At 43.6% G+C, this 17,571-nt stretch overlaps 1 protein-coding gene across 1 annotated transcript in view; it reads right to left on the bottom strand.

The window, feature by feature from the left end:
- Window positions 1-11,355: 11,355 nt before the first annotated feature.
- Window positions 11,356-17,571, bottom strand: part of HSD17B2 (hydroxysteroid (17-beta) dehydrogenase 2) — a 93,386-nt gene continuing 87,170 nt past the window's right edge. The window contains exon 5 of the mRNA XM_010850806.1: window positions 11,356-11,802. Within this exon, the coding sequence (XP_010849108.1) occupies window positions 11,441-11,802 (362 nt within the window). The 3' untranslated portion in view covers window positions 11,356-11,440. The remainder of the gene's footprint in view (window positions 11,803-17,571) is intronic.

The following is a 17,571-nucleotide window of genomic DNA, read 5'->3' as shown; positions in this document are numbered from 1 at the left end:
AGAGGATGAGATGGCTGGATGGCATCACTGACTCGATGGACGTGAGTCTGAGTGAGCTCCGGGAGTTGGTGATGGACAGGGAGGCCTGGCGTGCTGCGATTCATGGGGTCGCAAAGAGTTGGACACGACTGAGTGACTGATCTGAATTGATCTCCCTCCCATAGCTTCTCACCCAGTGCAGTTGCTTCATGGTCTACCAAAGTAGGATTGTCTCCCATCTCTCAATAAAGTAGGAATTTCACCCTTTTTTTCTTATTTATATTTTGGCTGCCCTGGGTCTTCAGTGTTGTGCGCAGGCTTTTCTCTGGTTGTGGTGAGCAGGGGCTACTCTCCAGTTGCCATGCACAGGCTTCTCATTGGAGTGGCTTCTCTTGTTGCAGAGCATGGTCTGTAGGACATAGGGGCTCAGTAGATGTAGTGCCTGGGCTTAACTGCCCCTCGGCATGTGGGAATCTTCCTACACCAGGGATCGAACCTGTGTCGCCTACACTGGGAGGTAGATTCTTAACCACTGGACCACCAGGGAAGTCCAGGAACTTCACCCTTAATGAACACTGAGGCAGAGGTCACAGAACACCAGAGACACAGAGAGGGGTCCCATCTTTCACTTTGCCTTTACTGCATAAAACTCACGAGGCTGGATATCATCCGCTCAGTTCCCAGCCCCTGCCTCCTTGTACTTTTCTTCAACTGACCATTCACAGCTGTCCCAAGAGAGAAGGTTTCCTGTCCCTTCTCATCATTTCACTCAGGACAGAAATGACAGTCCTATGATAACAGTGAATTAGCGTTCTCTTACCTTATTTGAAACATTAATGAACTGCCTTCTCCACAGTTTTGGGTAGAAATATAAATGTTAGGGCTAATCTACAAGTGGGAGATTTTGTTGACAATTTAAACACTGAGTAACTATAAGAAATAATATTTCGACAAAGGACACTGACACACTACTTAAGTCTTCCCTCTGACTGCAGATAGCCTTGCCTTTACTGGCAGAGGCACACGGGCTTGGTGTAGCTCACAAAGGAAACTTGTTATATGGTAGCATCTCATGGTCTTTCTAGGGAAGAGACTTCCTGAGTTCCAATGGACTTCAATAAAGCTTGGTTCATAGTGGGTGCCAGAGTATGCCTTGGAATGAATGAAGGATGATTGCCTCTTCTTGAAGGCATGATCTTCCCATTTCTCATGATTATAACAGGTCCATTTACTGAATGGATGAACTATAAACTCTGTAAGGTCACTAGCAGCACCCAGTGCAACTAAGAACAAATCTCCATCTCCTTCCAAGCTCCTCACCCATTAACACTCAGCTCTCTACATTTGTTGTTATTCAGTGGCTAAGTCATGTCCCATTCTTTGTAACCCCATGATCCGCAGGGACCCTGTCCTTCCCTGTCCTTCACTATCTCCTGGAGTTTGCTCAAATTCAAGTCCATTGAGTCAGAGATGCCATCCAACCATCTCATCTTCTGTCACCCCCTTCTCCTCCTGCCCTCAATCTTTCCCAGCATCAGGGTCTTTTCCAATGAGATGGCTCTTTGCATCAGGTGGCCAAATTACTGGAGCTTCAGCATCAGTCTTCCAGTGGATATTCAGAGTTGACACACAACTTTTTACACTAGGAAAAATCAAAACATACCATCCACATGAGATAAATGGCTCTGAAGCCATGTAGCTTGTCTATGAAATACTGACTTTAGGAAGGATAAGGGAACATTCATCTAGGATGGAAAAAAATCATCTTTGACCACCCACTTCCTTTGGCCTCTCGCCTTCTCTCAATGAGAGATGATGCTTCTTTAGGTCTTTCCTTGCGGCTAAGCCAGAGCTCTGACTGAGTCATTGGAATAGCCTCTGCCAGCTGTGGGCGAAGCTGTTCGGAAGTTATAAATCAAGCCACCGTTGTCATCAAGGGCTGGATGACAAATCACTTTCTCCCTTGTACCAGTTTCCATCAACTGGTCGTAGCCACAAGAAGCACACTGCTGGAACAGCACCTGAGGCCTTATCTAAGGCTTGGTGGGGAAGGATTTCTAATCGCTCATCGATCCCTTCCATGGTTATTCTTACAAAAGAATCACCCAAAACTTGGAAATAAGTCAAAAGTCTTTTTATTATCAGGCTACAGCATTGTCTAAAAGCCCTCAAAATACCACCTGACTCTCCAGGGAAATGTGAATTTATATATTGACCGGAGACCCAGCTCTGCAAGGGTTGATAGTAACTTGGAAAAAACTTAGAGAGTACAAATTATTTTTATGTGGTAGAGATGCAAATGATTTCTGACTAGCAGAGAATATAGACCCAAACAGTATGGATATATTGTTCTTATATATATTAACCAGTCTTACAGTTTTATATCTTACTTAGCAACTAAATTCTAGCATCCTTCTATTATTTTAAGAGCACTGTATTTTTACATATCAGTTCTCATATCCTCTCTGAAGCCAGCTCTGCCATCCTGCTGGTTCTCTCATTAATGAGTTAAATAAAACTTTGGTACATGCTTGCTGTGCATTTGTTTGAGATTTTAATATTTTCTAAAATTATTCCTTGACAGTATGGAAGGAGGCAGGAGGCAGCATGGGAGTTATGAGCTCTTTGTTTCTGGCCTGGAGTCCAGAGGAAGAGAAGACTTTGAGGATGCTGCCTGCACAGCTTCCATCCTGCAACTCACCTTAAGCTCTCCATCTGCCAGGTACCCATCTCTGGAGACAGACGCACATATGTGTTAGCAGTTGCCTGCTTGGGCCACCCAGTTACCTAGTTATGAGAGAGATCATGTTGCCTTTCAACATTAGAGGAGATTTTGAAGATCTAATGAAACCCCATCAACCCTTTCCCCACCCTGCTCTTTTTGTTTTTTGTTTTTTGTTTTGTCTTCATCTAGACTCATCACACAGTATGTGGTATCTTTTTTCCCTGACCAGAGATCAAACCCACACCTCGTGCATTGGAAGCACAGAATCTTAACCACTGGACCACCCAGACGGTCCTGGAATCCATCAATTTGACTCAAGGAAGTGATGTATCACCTCAAGCCCAGCTCAAAGAAGTGAACTTGAATAAAATCCATGTGGTCCAAAGCCCTGTCCACATCACAGCATCTTTCCTAATGCTCTGATGTGCCAGCTTTCCTTCCATCAGGACCACAGCACCCTATAATTAGCACTAGGGAGTAATAACAACTAATGCTTATTGTGTGCCTAATATCTACAGGGGAATTCTAAGTACTTAATATCACTTAATATGATAACCACTCTATAAGACAGGCACCATTAATTATCATGTTCTCCATTTACAGAGGAAGGTACTGAGGCACAAAAAAACCAAGTAACTTCCCCCAAGACCTCACAGCTCATCAAAGGCATACCTGAGGTTTGAACGCTCAAAGAATTTATACTCTAACTGCTTCACAATAGGCTCCATTCACAAATTAGAAGTTGAAGATGTTCCTGGTGGTATTAGGGTTAAGACCCCACGCTTCCAGTGCAGGGGGTGTGGGTTCCATCCATGGTCAGGAAACTTAAAGTTCCACATGCCAAGTGACACAGACCAAAAAAAAGGAAAAAAATAGACACTGCACAAATTCAACTTAAAAAGCTCAACTCTTGGGATAGTGAAAAAGTTCTGGGAATGAATAGTGGTGATAGTCACACAGTGTCAGATCAGATCAGATCAGTCGCTCAGTCGTGTCCAACTCTTTGCGACCCCATGAATCGCAGCATGCCAGGCCTCCCTGTCCATCACCAACTCCTGGAGTTCACTCAGACTCACGTCCATCGAGTCAGTGATGCCATCCAGCCATCTCATCCTCTGTCGTCCCCTTATCCTGCCTTCAATCTTTCCCAGCATCAGGGTCTTTTCCAATGAGTCAACTCTTCACATGAGGTGGCCAAAGTACTGGAGTTTCAGCTTTAGCATCATTCCTTCCAAAGAAATCCCAGGGCTGATCTCCTTCAGAATGGACTGGTTGGATCTCCTTGCAGTCCAAGGGACTCTCAAGAGTCTTCTCCAACACCACAGTTCAAAAGCATCAATTCTTCGGTGCTCAGCCTTCTTCACAGTCCAACTCTCACATCCATACATGACCAAAGGAAAAACCATAGGCTTGACTAGACGAACCTTTGTTGGCAAAGTAATGTCTCTGCTTTTGAATATGCTATCTAGGTTGGTCATAACTTTCCTTCCAAGGAGTAAGCGTCTTAATTTCATGGCTGCAGTCACCATCTGTAGTGATTTTGGAGCCCAGAAAAATAAAGTCTGACACTGTTTCCACTGTTTCCCCATCTATTTCCCATGAAGTGGTGGGACCGGATGCCATGATCCTTTATACGCCACTGAATTGTGTACTTAAAAGTGGTTAAAATGGTTAATTCGTGTGTTATGTATATTTTACCACAATTTAAAAAAAAACCAAAAGCCTTAGTTTTACTACACACTAGCTGTATGACTTTGAGCAGATTAACTTTCTAAGACCGATTTCCTACCTAAAAATGGAGATGTTAATAAAGTATATGCTTCATAGTGTTATTGTAAGGATTGACTTAGTTGATTAAATTGCTCAGCAGAATTCCTGGCACATAGGAAGACAGAAATGATTGTTAGCTTAAAAAAAAAAAAAAGTAGAAATTCTTACCAGCAAGAGTAGGAAATGTGAACTTCACTATTTATCTATGACAGACTACCTTGTACTCCTGTGAGAGGAAGAAGTATTAGCCAACCACCAGTCATCCCACCGTCCAACCTCAACCTAGAAGGGACACACCAAGGGAACCTCATCTCCACAGCCATTGTGCTCAGATACAAAGAAGAGAAAGTCAGCCACCATTATCCTATGTTTGGGGTCCCTTCTTAAGTGCTAGGCACTGGCTAAACCCCTTTGCATTATGACCCTACTGTCACAGTCATTGTATGAGATTAGCATTACTCCTTGCATCTTAAGAAAAAGAAGATCCCACAGATGCAGAGGAGTTCATCAGCTTGCTTAAGGTCACCCAGCTGCTGAACAATAGACCCAAGATTTGAACCCAAGTCTGTGCATCTTAGTTCTGACTATTATAACAAATCACCATACACAAAACAGCTTCAACAACAGACCATTTATTTCTCACAGTTCTGGAGTGTGGCAAGTCCAAGATTAATATGCCAACAGATCTGGTGTCTGCACAAGACCCACTTCCTGGTGTGCAGATGGACATCATCTTTTATCTTCAGAGCAGGGAGAGAGAAAAGCAAGCTCTCTCCTTTCTTCTAAGGGCACTAATCCCATCATGAGGGCTACACCCTCATGACCTAATTACCTCCCAAAGGCTCCATCTCCTAATACCACCACACGGTGGTGTAGGTTTTCAACATATGAATTGGAGGGGATGCATTAACACTCTGTAAAAATAACTCCAAAATACCCACACTATACCACCTTGCTGCTCTGCCACCAAGAATGTGACATGTTTGGAGCAATATTAGCCAGAATTCAAAACACAAAACAAAAACAAATCCAAGTGAAGGAGGAGGAGAGGGTCATCCTTTGACTTTGAAATGTAAAGACCAGAGTCCTAGATAGAGCAGGAGAGGAGGAGAGGCCTATTGGGATGCTACACAAGAAGAAATACACACTCCATCCCTCTTTGTAGAGGGAGCATCCTTCTTGAGACCCACAAAGACACGGGGCTGTGTTTTGGGAGCGAGACTTTGAAAACACTGTGATGATGATAAGGAGGAGGAGGAGATAATTAAAATACTCATGGTTGCAAGTAACAGAAACAAAGTTGCTTTGCTTTGTTTTTAAATTTTTGGCTGTGCTGCACAGCATGTGGGATCTTAGTTCCCCAATCAGGAATTGAACCCATCTCTCTGTAGTGGAAGCATGGAGTCTTAACCACTGGACCACCAGGGAAGTCCCAGAAACTGAGTTCTGACCTCTTTGAACAAAACAGGAGTTGATTCACTTAATCAAGGCAAGCCTGGAAGAATAGATTGGAAAAAATAGAATTGATGGGACCAAATGCCTCCAAAAGGTTAAGAGACAGGAAACACAACAACTGTCATTTGTAGGAGACCACCACCGTCACTCTTTATATCCCTCAATCGACACCCCAGATCCTTGGAAGGCCATATGTCTGTTCGTGATGCCCAAGTCCTTGAGGCTAAGATTCTGGAAGAGACAGGCTTTAGACCTCTGGCTTCTATAAGTAGAGGAAAAGCATTGCTTTCTACCAAGATCTCACACCTGGGGAATAACTTCCAAATAAGATAAGTGGATGCTGAAAAGCACAACGCCCCCCACGCCAAACCCCTGCCAAAAAATTCCAGTCTTTGCAATGTCTATGATATATATTAATATTAATAGCCCTTCTATGATTTTTCCAGTCCCAGTATACTTGAATGCTATAAATATTCAAGATGAAAGTGTAAATTTTGTGTTCATCAATGAAAATGTCTTGCATAAACATTTAAGTCTTTCCAAAAAGTCATACCCAGTCTAAAGAATAGCGTTTTCAGTTAGGACCTTCTCTATATGGAATTACTTCATCTCGGCCAGTAAGGGGAGAGAGTACAGGACAAGTCAAAGAAAGAGGTTACATGCTATCCAGCAGTGAATTATTACCTATTATCAAAACAGGAAGAAGAACAGAAAGCAGAACTAAACAAAATTATCTCTGTGGTAGAATTCCTAGGGCAATTACCAGAGGCCAGAACACTCTCATGTAGATGAAAGAACTTGAGAAGAACAAATAACTGAGGACAAAAGTTTTGAGTTTCTTTGTTGATCTTCCTGCTTCCCATGGTAAGCTGGGATTTTCACTTTAGTCATCTCCATATTTTGCAATATGATAAACAGGTTATGTGATGATCCAGGACAGGGTGTCCTACCACACCAGACACAGTGTACCTACCACTGTTCTTCTAGCCAAGTGTGATTTCAATAGTCTAGAATTGCCAGTGATCAGATGAAATCTTTGATCCCCACCATGGGGCCCAGAAAGAATTTTGCATCACCTTTTCCCTGAGGGACCATGCTCACAGATTTTGGGGCATATGTGTGTTTTCTGTTGCTCAGCTATGTCTGACTCTTTGTGATCCCATGGACCATAGCCCACCAGGTTCCTCTGTTCACCGAGTTTTCCAGGCAATAATACAGGAGTGGTTTGCTATTTCCTCCTCCAGGGGGGTCTTCCTGACCCAGGGATTGAACCCGAGTCTCCTGCATCTCCTGCATTGCAGGTGGTTTCTTTACTGCTGAGCTACCAGGAAGCCCCCACAGACTTTGAGGATAAAATCCCAAAATAAATTTTAACAGAAATAATTGCCTTTCTATGGAAGAGGGCCACTAAACCATAATATCACCTACCCTAACCTTTTTTTTTCTTTAGTTTCATCCCTTTCTTCCTCTCCTACGATATTGTGACATTGTCTATTTTCTCCATCAAGCATTATTTTACTCTTCATTCTTCACTGAATTCCTCCTACAGTGTATATTTGTCAGGAACTAATTCTGTTGCAAAAGATAGAAACCCAACTCAAAATAGAATGAAGAAAATGTATCAGCTCACACAATTTGGAAATCAGTCCAAACAGTAGATATGCAGGTATAGCCAGATCAAGGAACTCAAACTATGTCATCACTCTGATTTTTCTTCATCATTCTGGTACATTTTCCTCTATCCTAACTTTATTCTCTACCAGATTCTCCTCTGTGGGGTCTAGAAGCTGCAGTTTAACATGGACATTGCAGTGAGAAAGGATAACATTTTTCTCCCAGTGCCCATTAGCAATCCTCCCACAATCAGGAGTCATGACTGGTTCTTCTTTGGTCATATGTCCACCTCTGAACCAATCACTGGATCCAAGAGTATAAATTGATTGGCCAGCCTGGTTCACATGCCCACCCCTATGATAGGGGTGTGAAGTCCCTTGAATGACCATCTCACTAAAATCCTCCACCAAAGAAATGCTAGGCAGGCAAAAGAATAAGCAACTTCAGACTACAAACATATATTCAACCTTTACATTGATTCCCAACTTCCTTTCCTTTTGCTTCTTGTTTCTTGCTGTGGAATTCTGATCTGGATATTAAGCTGAGTCTCTGAAACACCCACCTGGCCCTGCCATGAACACCCTACCCTTGAGATCCCAGGAGAAATATTGGCTTATAAGATAAATCAACAGAGAAATATTGTTTGGAACTTCTCTTCACCAAGTGTTCAGGGGTCCTGGGTCCCTGAGTGGACGTTTATGTGTGAGTTGGACTGGGGACTTTTACTGGGCGGGAGGTACCAACACCTCATCAGAGCCATTTGCACGGAATTACTCTTCCTCAGAATTACATCATCCAGAATGGCATCCCAAAACACAGATTTATCACCAGTATAATGAAACTCATGAAATTTAATGTTCCATTCAATAATGTAGTAAAGTTTATTTGTAGACCTTTATCAGCTCCCTATGTAATAAAAGAAATCATATTTTCGCCACATGCTTTTTTCTGATTCCTCCCTCTTATCCTGGGTTGTGAGGATGGCCCGCTTCCCTCTGCCAGTATTGGGAAAATACAGAGAGTGAAGAGGTAAATGGGGCATGGCTATGGGCTTGCGTGCAATTTGCATGTGATGCTGTGTGCCCAGGTATTAAATGTACCTTGTATTCTGCCCTTGAACAGAAAGCAGGACTGGGGAATATAAAATACTTTTTGCCAAGAGTCCTGTTGTTGAAATACCTGTTCATTATGCCTTCCCCTAAGAATATGACAAATACTCCAATATTGGGGCTTCCCTCTGCCATTAGCTCTTACTGTTTAATTGTAGTAAACCAGGAACATTAATTACTGTGCAGACATGGTCTAGACATGGTGTTTTGTATGTAGTACTTGTCTCTCTTATTTTCTGAGAACCTGTAGGTATTGTTCTAAAATTGAGATATATCTAACTTATATGTTTTTAGAGTTTTTTTAATCTGTACCATTTAGAAGTTTTCATTGAATTTGTTACAGTATTGTTTTTGTTGTTTATGTTCTGGTTTCTTGACCATGAGGCACATGGGAACCTAACTCCCCAACCAGGAACTGAACCCACACCGCTGCACTGGAAGGCAAAGTCCTCACCATTAGATCTCCAGGGAAGCTCCTGAAAATTATTTTAATGCTTATTAATACTTACAGGTAACTTAGCCTCTTCTGGTTTAAAACAGGGTCTCCAGGTGACTGTGAGGTAGAATTCCAGATCCCTTCCCCTACCATCGCTTTCTCTTTTGCTTGCCCTAATCCTCAGAGTCCGGGTCCATAGGAGCTGGTGTGTTTTCAAAGCACCAGGGAAGTGGTGGTGTCTCATCTTCACCAGCTTTTTGGTTGGATTTCTTATCCTCACATAAGCCCCTAGCTCAAGTGGCCCCTGCTACAATATTCCCCCAAACCACCCTATAGACGCCCTGGGTTTTCATCCTAGAGTTCTCTTCCTCTCTCCATGAGCCTCAGTGATGTTTCCAGACCCCCCACTTCCACCCAAACCCAAGGGGTCATGGCCAGAGTGGTGGTGAAAGGCGGTCAGTCTTTCTCCAACCAAACAGACTGTGCTGTGGTTTCTTTCCCTCTGTTGTTTTTTGTTGCTAAGTCGTGTCCATCTCTTTTGCAAACCCAAAAGATGGCCCTAAATCTACATGGGGTTGAAAAATAGAAAAAGAACCTGCACAGTCTAGAAAGAAAATGAGACAAAGGGAGGTTTGCGATGAGCAAGAGGTCTGGATCTCTACTTCCTCGTGTCAAGCTGGTTTTCTTTCTAGTTACTTTCATGCCCCCTCTGTTCACCAGCTCCTCCCCTTGCACCTCTACCAAGTGAACTTGGCTACAACTTCCTTAGTATCTCACGTTGCTCCCTTCAGCTGGACTTCTGCAAGTAATGATGCTGGCTTTTTCATCCTGCATGCTCATATGGAGGCCACAGGGATGGTTACCATGGACACCAATCCAGCCAAAAGACCTCAGGGCCTGTGCTTGAGATGGGAGGCCTCATCCCATTATCCCCAGGGCTCCTTGGGTAGAGGAAGGAAGAAGAAGGGCATGGAGCACTGGTTATAGACAATGAATCCAATACCTTGGATGCAGAAGTTGCAGCGAGACATCAGTGCGCAGTGAGAAAGACTCACTTTCACTGTGGTCCTTGCCATTTCTTCCTCCTCTTCTCCCATCCTGCTCTGTTTTCTTTCTTCGTCTCTCTTTCTCTTTCCCTCTCCTGGCAGGCAGTGGAGTCCAACCTGGATTTCAATTCTAGCTCTGCCTTTTGCTAGCTGTGTGACAGTGATTGAGGAATTTAACCTCTCTGATACTTAATTCCCTTGCCTATTAAACTGGGGTGAAGATACCTACCTCCATTCTCTAATGAGAACTAGATGAGAGAATGTCTGATATCTATCCAGGGCAAAGTAAACACCCAACTGATGCTCTCCATGGTGATCATGTCTCCCCTCCAGTAAGTCCTATTGAAACTATGCAACTCAGATTAGGACTCAAACCCATTGTCCTTTTTTTTTTTTTTTTTCAAATTTGTATTTATTTTCGGCTGCCTTGGGTCTTCATTGCTGGACATGGGGTTCTCATTGCAGTGGCTTCTCTTGTTGCAGAGCACAGGCTCTAGTGAGCACAGGCTTCAGTAGTTGTGGCTCATGGGTTTAGTTGCCCTGTGGCATTTCAGCACATGGGATCTTTCTGGACCAGGGATCAAAACCTATGTCCTCTGCAATGGCAGGTGGATTCCCAACCACTGGACCATCAAGGAAGCCCCTCAAACCCACTGTATTTTAATTGAAATCGCCCACCTGGTCTTAGGACTTAATGAAGTTCAGGTGCTTTATGTCTCATTGCAGAAGAGTGATAGGTAAAAAGTAGATTTATTGAGAAAGATACACACTCCACAGACCGAGTGTGGGCCATCTCAAAAGGCTTGGAGAGCAGCCCTGAAATATGGGGCAGTCCGTTTTTATGGGCTGGGTGATTTGATAAGCTAACAGGTGAGTGGGAGGGTCACTCCAACTGTTCCGGGGAAGGGGTAAGGATTTTCAGGAACTGGAGCACTGCCCGCTTTCTGGCCTTTTATGGTCAGCTTCAGAACTGTCCTGGCACCTGTGAGTGTGGCATTTAGGTAACACATTGTGATGAGCGTCTGATGAGGCTCGATCCACTGGAAGTTGAATCTTCCAGCAACATGGGTCTAGTTGGTTCTAACCAGTTTTTTGTTTTTTGTTTTTGGTTTTTTTTTTTGTCATATGCTCAATGCCACTATCATGCTTTTAAAAGTTGTGCCCTGCCCCCTTCCCTCCTGTCTCCCTATTCAACCAACAGAATTCACAGGGGCTGCAAGGTAGGAAACCGCAACTTTAATGAGAAGCTTGAGATTTCTTTTTATTCCAAGACGCTTAACATTTCCCACTGAGTTGCCTACATAGCCTACATAGCCTCATTCTCCCAGTTAGATGTGCTTAACACTCTGGGCATCTTCTTACTGTAGGTATGTATTTTTCTGCTAAGATAATCAAATATGCCAGTAGGGCTGACGGAAGCAAAACAGAGCCACGGATAAGACAATTTCCCCGGCGCATAAAATGCAAAGGGGCTCTGAGCAGAGATGGCGTGCCGAACGTCCAGGAGCACTGGGGAGATGTCTGGATCAGTGGAGGTTTTCATTAAGTTGAGAAAACTACGTTCGCTAAGGATATAGTCCTGGCCGTAGTCCTCTTGCACTTCAGGGGAAAGGTTGTCCAGGACAGTCCTCTCCAGCTTCTCCCACATTTGACTCGTGCCTGAGATGTCTGAGATGCAAGAAAAAAAAAAAAAAGAAAGAGAGAGAGAGCGGCTCAGATGCTGGGAAGGCCAGAACAGGCATGTCCTACCCCTAACTGGGAAAAGGGCTCTTGTAAATTGGCTTCTGTCAGGAAGGACATTCCCAAATGCCTTTTAAAGTAAGTGCTTTGCTTTTTTATTTTTTAAAGATTCTTGGATGTGAGTCATTTTTAAAGTCTCTACTGAATTTGATACAGTATTGTTTCTGTTGTTGATGTTCTGTTTTGTTTTTTTTTTTTGGTCAGAGAGGCATGTGGAATCTTGGCTCCCCAACCAGGGATTGAACCCACAGCCCCTGCATTGGAAGGTGAAGTCTTAAAGGGAAATCCTAAAGTATGTGCTTTATAATGGCAATTCTATTCTTTTAAACAGGCATGCAGAACAGGGCACAGAAGACTAGGTTTCCACAAACTGAACAGCTCATGTAACCAGCAGCCAGACCAAGAAAAGGAAAAACCAGCCAAGGTTCCTTTCCCAGGAGCAACTGTTCCAATAAACAGAATAGAGTTTTGCCTGACTTTAGACGCATGCACGCACAGGTACATGTATTGCGTAGTCAATAGCTTTCCATTCTGTAAACATGCCGTAAATTATTGATCTGTTATACTATGATGGCCCTTGGGGTTGTTTTCAATTTGAGGCTCTTACAAATAGTGTTGCCATAAACATTCTAGTACATATCTTTTCATGACTATTAAATACAATATAAAATATAATGTATATATTATCTATGTCCATGTGCCAAGTCGCCTCAGTTGTGTCTGACTCTTTGCAACCCTATGGACTGCGGCCTGCCAGGCCCCTCAGTCCACTTTTAAAAATATAGCAGTAATGCCTGCGTATAAAGTTAAATATATGACATTGGGAATTCCTTGGTAGCCTAGTGGTTGGAATTCCGGGTTTCTACTGCCATTGCCCAGGTTAAATCCTTGGTCAGGGAAGGTCCCAAAAGCCTTGCAGCCAAAAAATAAAAAAAAGTTAAAAAATAAAAAATCTTGAACATGATTTTATCTATTTAATAAATATAACTTTCATTTTAAACAACACATTAAAATTTAACACATAATGATTAAATATATAACCATAATTTAATATAGAAGTAAATTCTTGCTGATTATAGAAAATTTAACAATATCTATGTGCTGTGCTGTTCTTAGCAGCTCAGTCATGTCCAGCTCTTTGTGACCCCATGGGGAATAGCCCACCAAGCTCCCCTGTCCATGGAATTCTCCAGGCAAGAATACTAGAGTGGGTTGTCATGCCCTCCTCCAGGGGATCTTCCCAACCCAGGATCGAACCCATGTCTCCCTCATTACAGGCCGACTCTTTACCATCTGAACCACCAGGGAAGCCCAAGAATACTGGGGTTGGGTAACCTACCCCTTCCTGACCCAGGAATCAAACCTGGGTCTTCTGCATTGCAGACGGGTTCTTTACCAGCTTAGCTACCAGGAAAGCCCAATAATATCTATATTTTACTTTAAAATATAGTAGCAATGTCTGCTTATTGTATAAATAATGAATAATAAGGAGATGCATATTTTTAAAAAATTACTCTCCTCTGAGGTCACTCACAGTTTTGTGTCATTTTACAGTCCCTCCTACTTCATAAACATATACATGTATGTTTGACTTCAGCTTAATTTCATTTCATTTGTGTTTTCACAAACAAAACACAGAAAGGATCATACTAAATGAAAACACATATGGTATGTATTTTTTGTTTGTTTGCAGGTTTTGTTTTTGGTTTGCTTGCTTAGTAATAAATCACAGACCTGCCTCCTGGTCAATGGCTCGAGGTTTAAACCAGAGCTGCAGAATTTCCCACCGAGCAGTTTTTAGTCACCACTTCTCAATCAAAGGACGAGCCAGTCGTTCCTAGATTTCCCCATTTCAGGCAGTGCTGCCTTCAACAACCTTGCACGATATATCCTTTTGTTTTTCACCCTTTACTTCTTTAGGCTACTGTCCCCAAAGGGTGACGATCCAGTCAAAAAACAGGTATATTTTGAATTTTAATAGCTACTGCCAGATTACTTTCCAGAAAGGTTGTAGCGACCCACACTCCCTCCTGCAAAGTGTGTGATTGTACAGGGATTGCTGTGGGGGTGAATCTTGTTTGCCAGCCTGGGTGACTCCTGGATATCAGAACAGTGAGGAAGCCCAAATGGGGTTTCCATCGCTCATTTCTTTTCATGAAGGCACGACACCCTGACACCCATACTTAAAGAAATGATTACCCTGACAGTTACCACTCTGGGGGCTTCTTTGACTTGGAAAACATGTTTGCATGAACTATGGTTCCTCCAGCTGCTTCTTCCCTAGTCTCTGCTCTCACAGACTAGGGGGTTTCTTTTCCTCTCCACTTCCTCCCTCACTGAACATCTCATGGACATTCTAATCACTCTTGCACCTGCCCTACCCACAATCCCCAAAGCTATGTTTATTGATGACAAAGCCACCAGCCTTTGATCAAACTTCATCGTCCTCTTCTGACATACTGTTGTCCATCCCCTGCCATTTTGAGGCCATGCACAATAAAACTGTTAAGATGACCTGGTTCCAAATCCAAACACTAGCTCATCTCAGCTCTGTGGCTTGAGAAATCCCTTAACTCCTCTGAGCCTCAGTTTTCTACCTATGAAATGGGACTATTGTGATGCCTGCCTCGTGTATGCTCAGTCGCTCAGTCATGTCACATCTTTGTGACCCCTGTGGACTGTAGCCCACCAGGCTCTTCCATCCATGGGATTTCCCAGGCAAGAATACTGGATTGGGTTGTCATTTCCTTTTCCAGGGGATCACATAAAATCTTAAAATGTGCTTGGAGTGCAAAATGTTCTAGCTATTTTTATTGCAAGGGACCCCAAAAATCTGATGTCTCCTTGAATGTCTTCAGAAATTCTGTGTCCCTAAAGATTCCTTTTCTCATCTCCCAATTCAAATGTCAAACATAAGTCCTCAGCCCTCTACCATCTGGCCTCTTGCCTTTAGAGAGCCCAGCAAATATCAGCTTTATTTTTCATTTTACTTATTGTTTTTGGCCCCACTGTGTGGCATGTGCGGTGGGATCTTCCTTGTGATCAGGGATTGAACCCCATCCCCCTCAGTGGAAGCATGGAGTCCCAATCACTGGACTGCCAGTGTGAAGTGAAGGGAAAGTTGCTCAGTCGTGTCCAACTCTTTGAGACTCCATAGACTATAGAGTCCATGGAATTCTCCAGGCCAGAATACTGGAGTTGGTAGCCTTTCCCTCTCCAGAGGATTTTCCCAACCCAGGAACTGAACCCAGATCTCCCACATTGCAGATGGATTCTTTACAAGCTGAGCCATGAGGGAAGCCCAGTAATACTGGAGTGGGTAGCCTATCCCTTCTTGAACGGATCTTCCTGACCCAGGGATGAAACCAGAGTCTCCTGCATTGCAGGTGGACTCTGAGCTATCAGGAAAGCCCACTGGGCCACCAGGGAAGTCCCCAAATGTCAGCTTTAAATTGAGAGCAGCTTAGTTTATGATATAAAAGGACCAGGCACTACAGCAAGAGATCTGAGTTTTAATTCCCACCACTGTGGTGTCATAGACGTCCATGCTGGAATATCTGTTACCCACCCTATAGCAGTGTCCTCACCTGGTGAATGATGTCAAATAAACCTACCCCTCAAGGCTGTGATGTAAATTCAGACATATACAGACAGGATGGGAGTAAAATTGGAATGATAATTAAGGGAACAATTTACAATTATCCAGTAAAGTTGAAGACAATGAAAATCTATGACCCAGTCATCCCATTCCTGGGTATGTGTCATAGGAAAAATCACACACACACACACACACACACACACACATACACCACAGTACATGTGCCAGGAGCTCCACAGAATTGTTCACAATTGTCCAAAGAAGAAAGAAAGAAAGAAGAAAAAGTCGTGTCTGACTCTTTGCAACCCCATGAACTGTAGTCTGCCAGGCTACTCTGTCCATGGAATTGTCCAGTCCAGAATACTGGAGTGGGCAGACATTCCCTTCTCCAGGGGATCTTTTCAACCCAGGGATCAAACTCAGATCTCCTGCATTACAGCCAGATTCTTTACCATCTGAGCCACCAGGGAAGTCTAAAGCAACCCAAATATCCCATTGATGGTAGAAAAATTTGTGGCATATTCACAGAATATGACACAGCAACAAAAATGGATGAACTACAGCTATGCACAGCACAGAAGAATTGTGAAAACATAATATTTTGAGGAAAAAAACAGACACAAAAGATTACATACATGTTGATTCTGTTCAAAGCTCAAAAACTAATAAAGGCAAACTATTGTTTGAGGATGCATGCATGCATGGAACACTGTCAAGAACAGCAAATAAACAATTGTTAGAGAAAGTACAGGAGGTTAAATATTGCAAGGAGGAGAGAGCCAAAAGCGGAGAGGACCGTATGGGGGCTTCTGGGAGCTGGAAATGTTTTGTTTTTTGATCTGGATGTTAAGTGCGTGAGTTTCTATCAATCTACTAAACTGTGTATATGCGATATATTTCTCAATTTAAAAAATAAGATCAACAGCATCAAGAAGGAATGTATGGGAAATGGCTAGTGCCTGATAAGAGCAGCTGCCCCCAAATGCTAGCGATGACAATTTCACTGGGTCCTTGAAACAGTCACTTAATTGCAGGGCTGCTGTCTGGTCCATAGTGCATCCTACATCTGTGTTAGAAGTTTACGTGGGCTGTGACACCAAGCCCTCAATGCCCCTTCCAGTTCATCATTCTCCCTTTTTCCATTAGCCGTCAGGCAGCTTTCCTCGCTCTGTCTCTCAGGCTGTCACATTTGGCATCGTCTCCGACCCACCCTCCTTCTCCAACTCCCCTCAACTCTTCTCCCCACCCAGAGAGTCCCCAAGCTGAAAACCCCTCCCCAGACTTCACCTCCCCTCCATTCCTAGAGTTCTGGTCCCACCTCTCAACCGGGATGGGCCACGTGTGTTTCCCCAGGTTTCCATCCCAGATGAACCCTTTCACCATCTCCTGGCTCCTCCTGGACAGCTCTGCGAGACTCCTGGCTGCCACATACCTCAAGACAAAGTTCTGCTTTTCTTTTTGATTTACATCTGGTGTGTTTGAGTTAATATTCAAACCTCTAGGGTTTGTTCTTTAGCGTGTTAGGCCTCCCTCTCCCAGTGTGTGGTTTTTTATTAGACATGCTCTTTTATATCTTCGCTTAAATCACCAATTAAATGTTTGATGGCCCAGAACTAAGGACTGAGCCATGGGGGGTCATTTGCCTCTCCCTAGAGTCCAGAAATTCAGCAAGTGGAGAAGAAAGGACAGCCATCTCCTCCCGGGGTAGAAGGAGGCAGATCATATCCATATCCTCCAGAGGGGACGAGGTGGTGTTTGAAAAAATACATGACATCAATATAATTCGTTGGTGTGAGGAGGCAGGGGAACAACTATACATTGCAAAGCTGGGCACTTGGTCATCAGTGCTTGAAAGAGGGGCTTCCCAGGTGGCGCTAGTGGTAAAGAACTCACCTGCCAATGCAGGAGAAGTAAGAGATGGGGGTTCGATCCCTGGGTCAGGAAGATTTTCAGAGGAGGGCATGGCAACCCACTCCAGTATGCTTCCTGCGGAATCCCATGGACAGAGGGGCCTAGCGGGCTGCAGTCCCCAGGGTCGCAAAGAGTCGGACACGACTGAAGCGACTGAGCACGCATACACGCTTAAGAAAGGCCCGCCC

Source organism: Bison bison, unplaced genomic scaffold (genome assembly GCF_000754665.1).
Source record: "Bison bison bison isolate TAMUID 2011002044 unplaced genomic scaffold, Bison_UMD1.0 scf7180017864295, whole genome shotgun sequence".
NCBI classification, from domain to species: Eukaryota; Metazoa; Chordata; class Mammalia; order Artiodactyla; family Bovidae; genus Bison; species Bison bison.
This window is presented reverse-complemented; position numbering and strand designations above follow the sequence as displayed.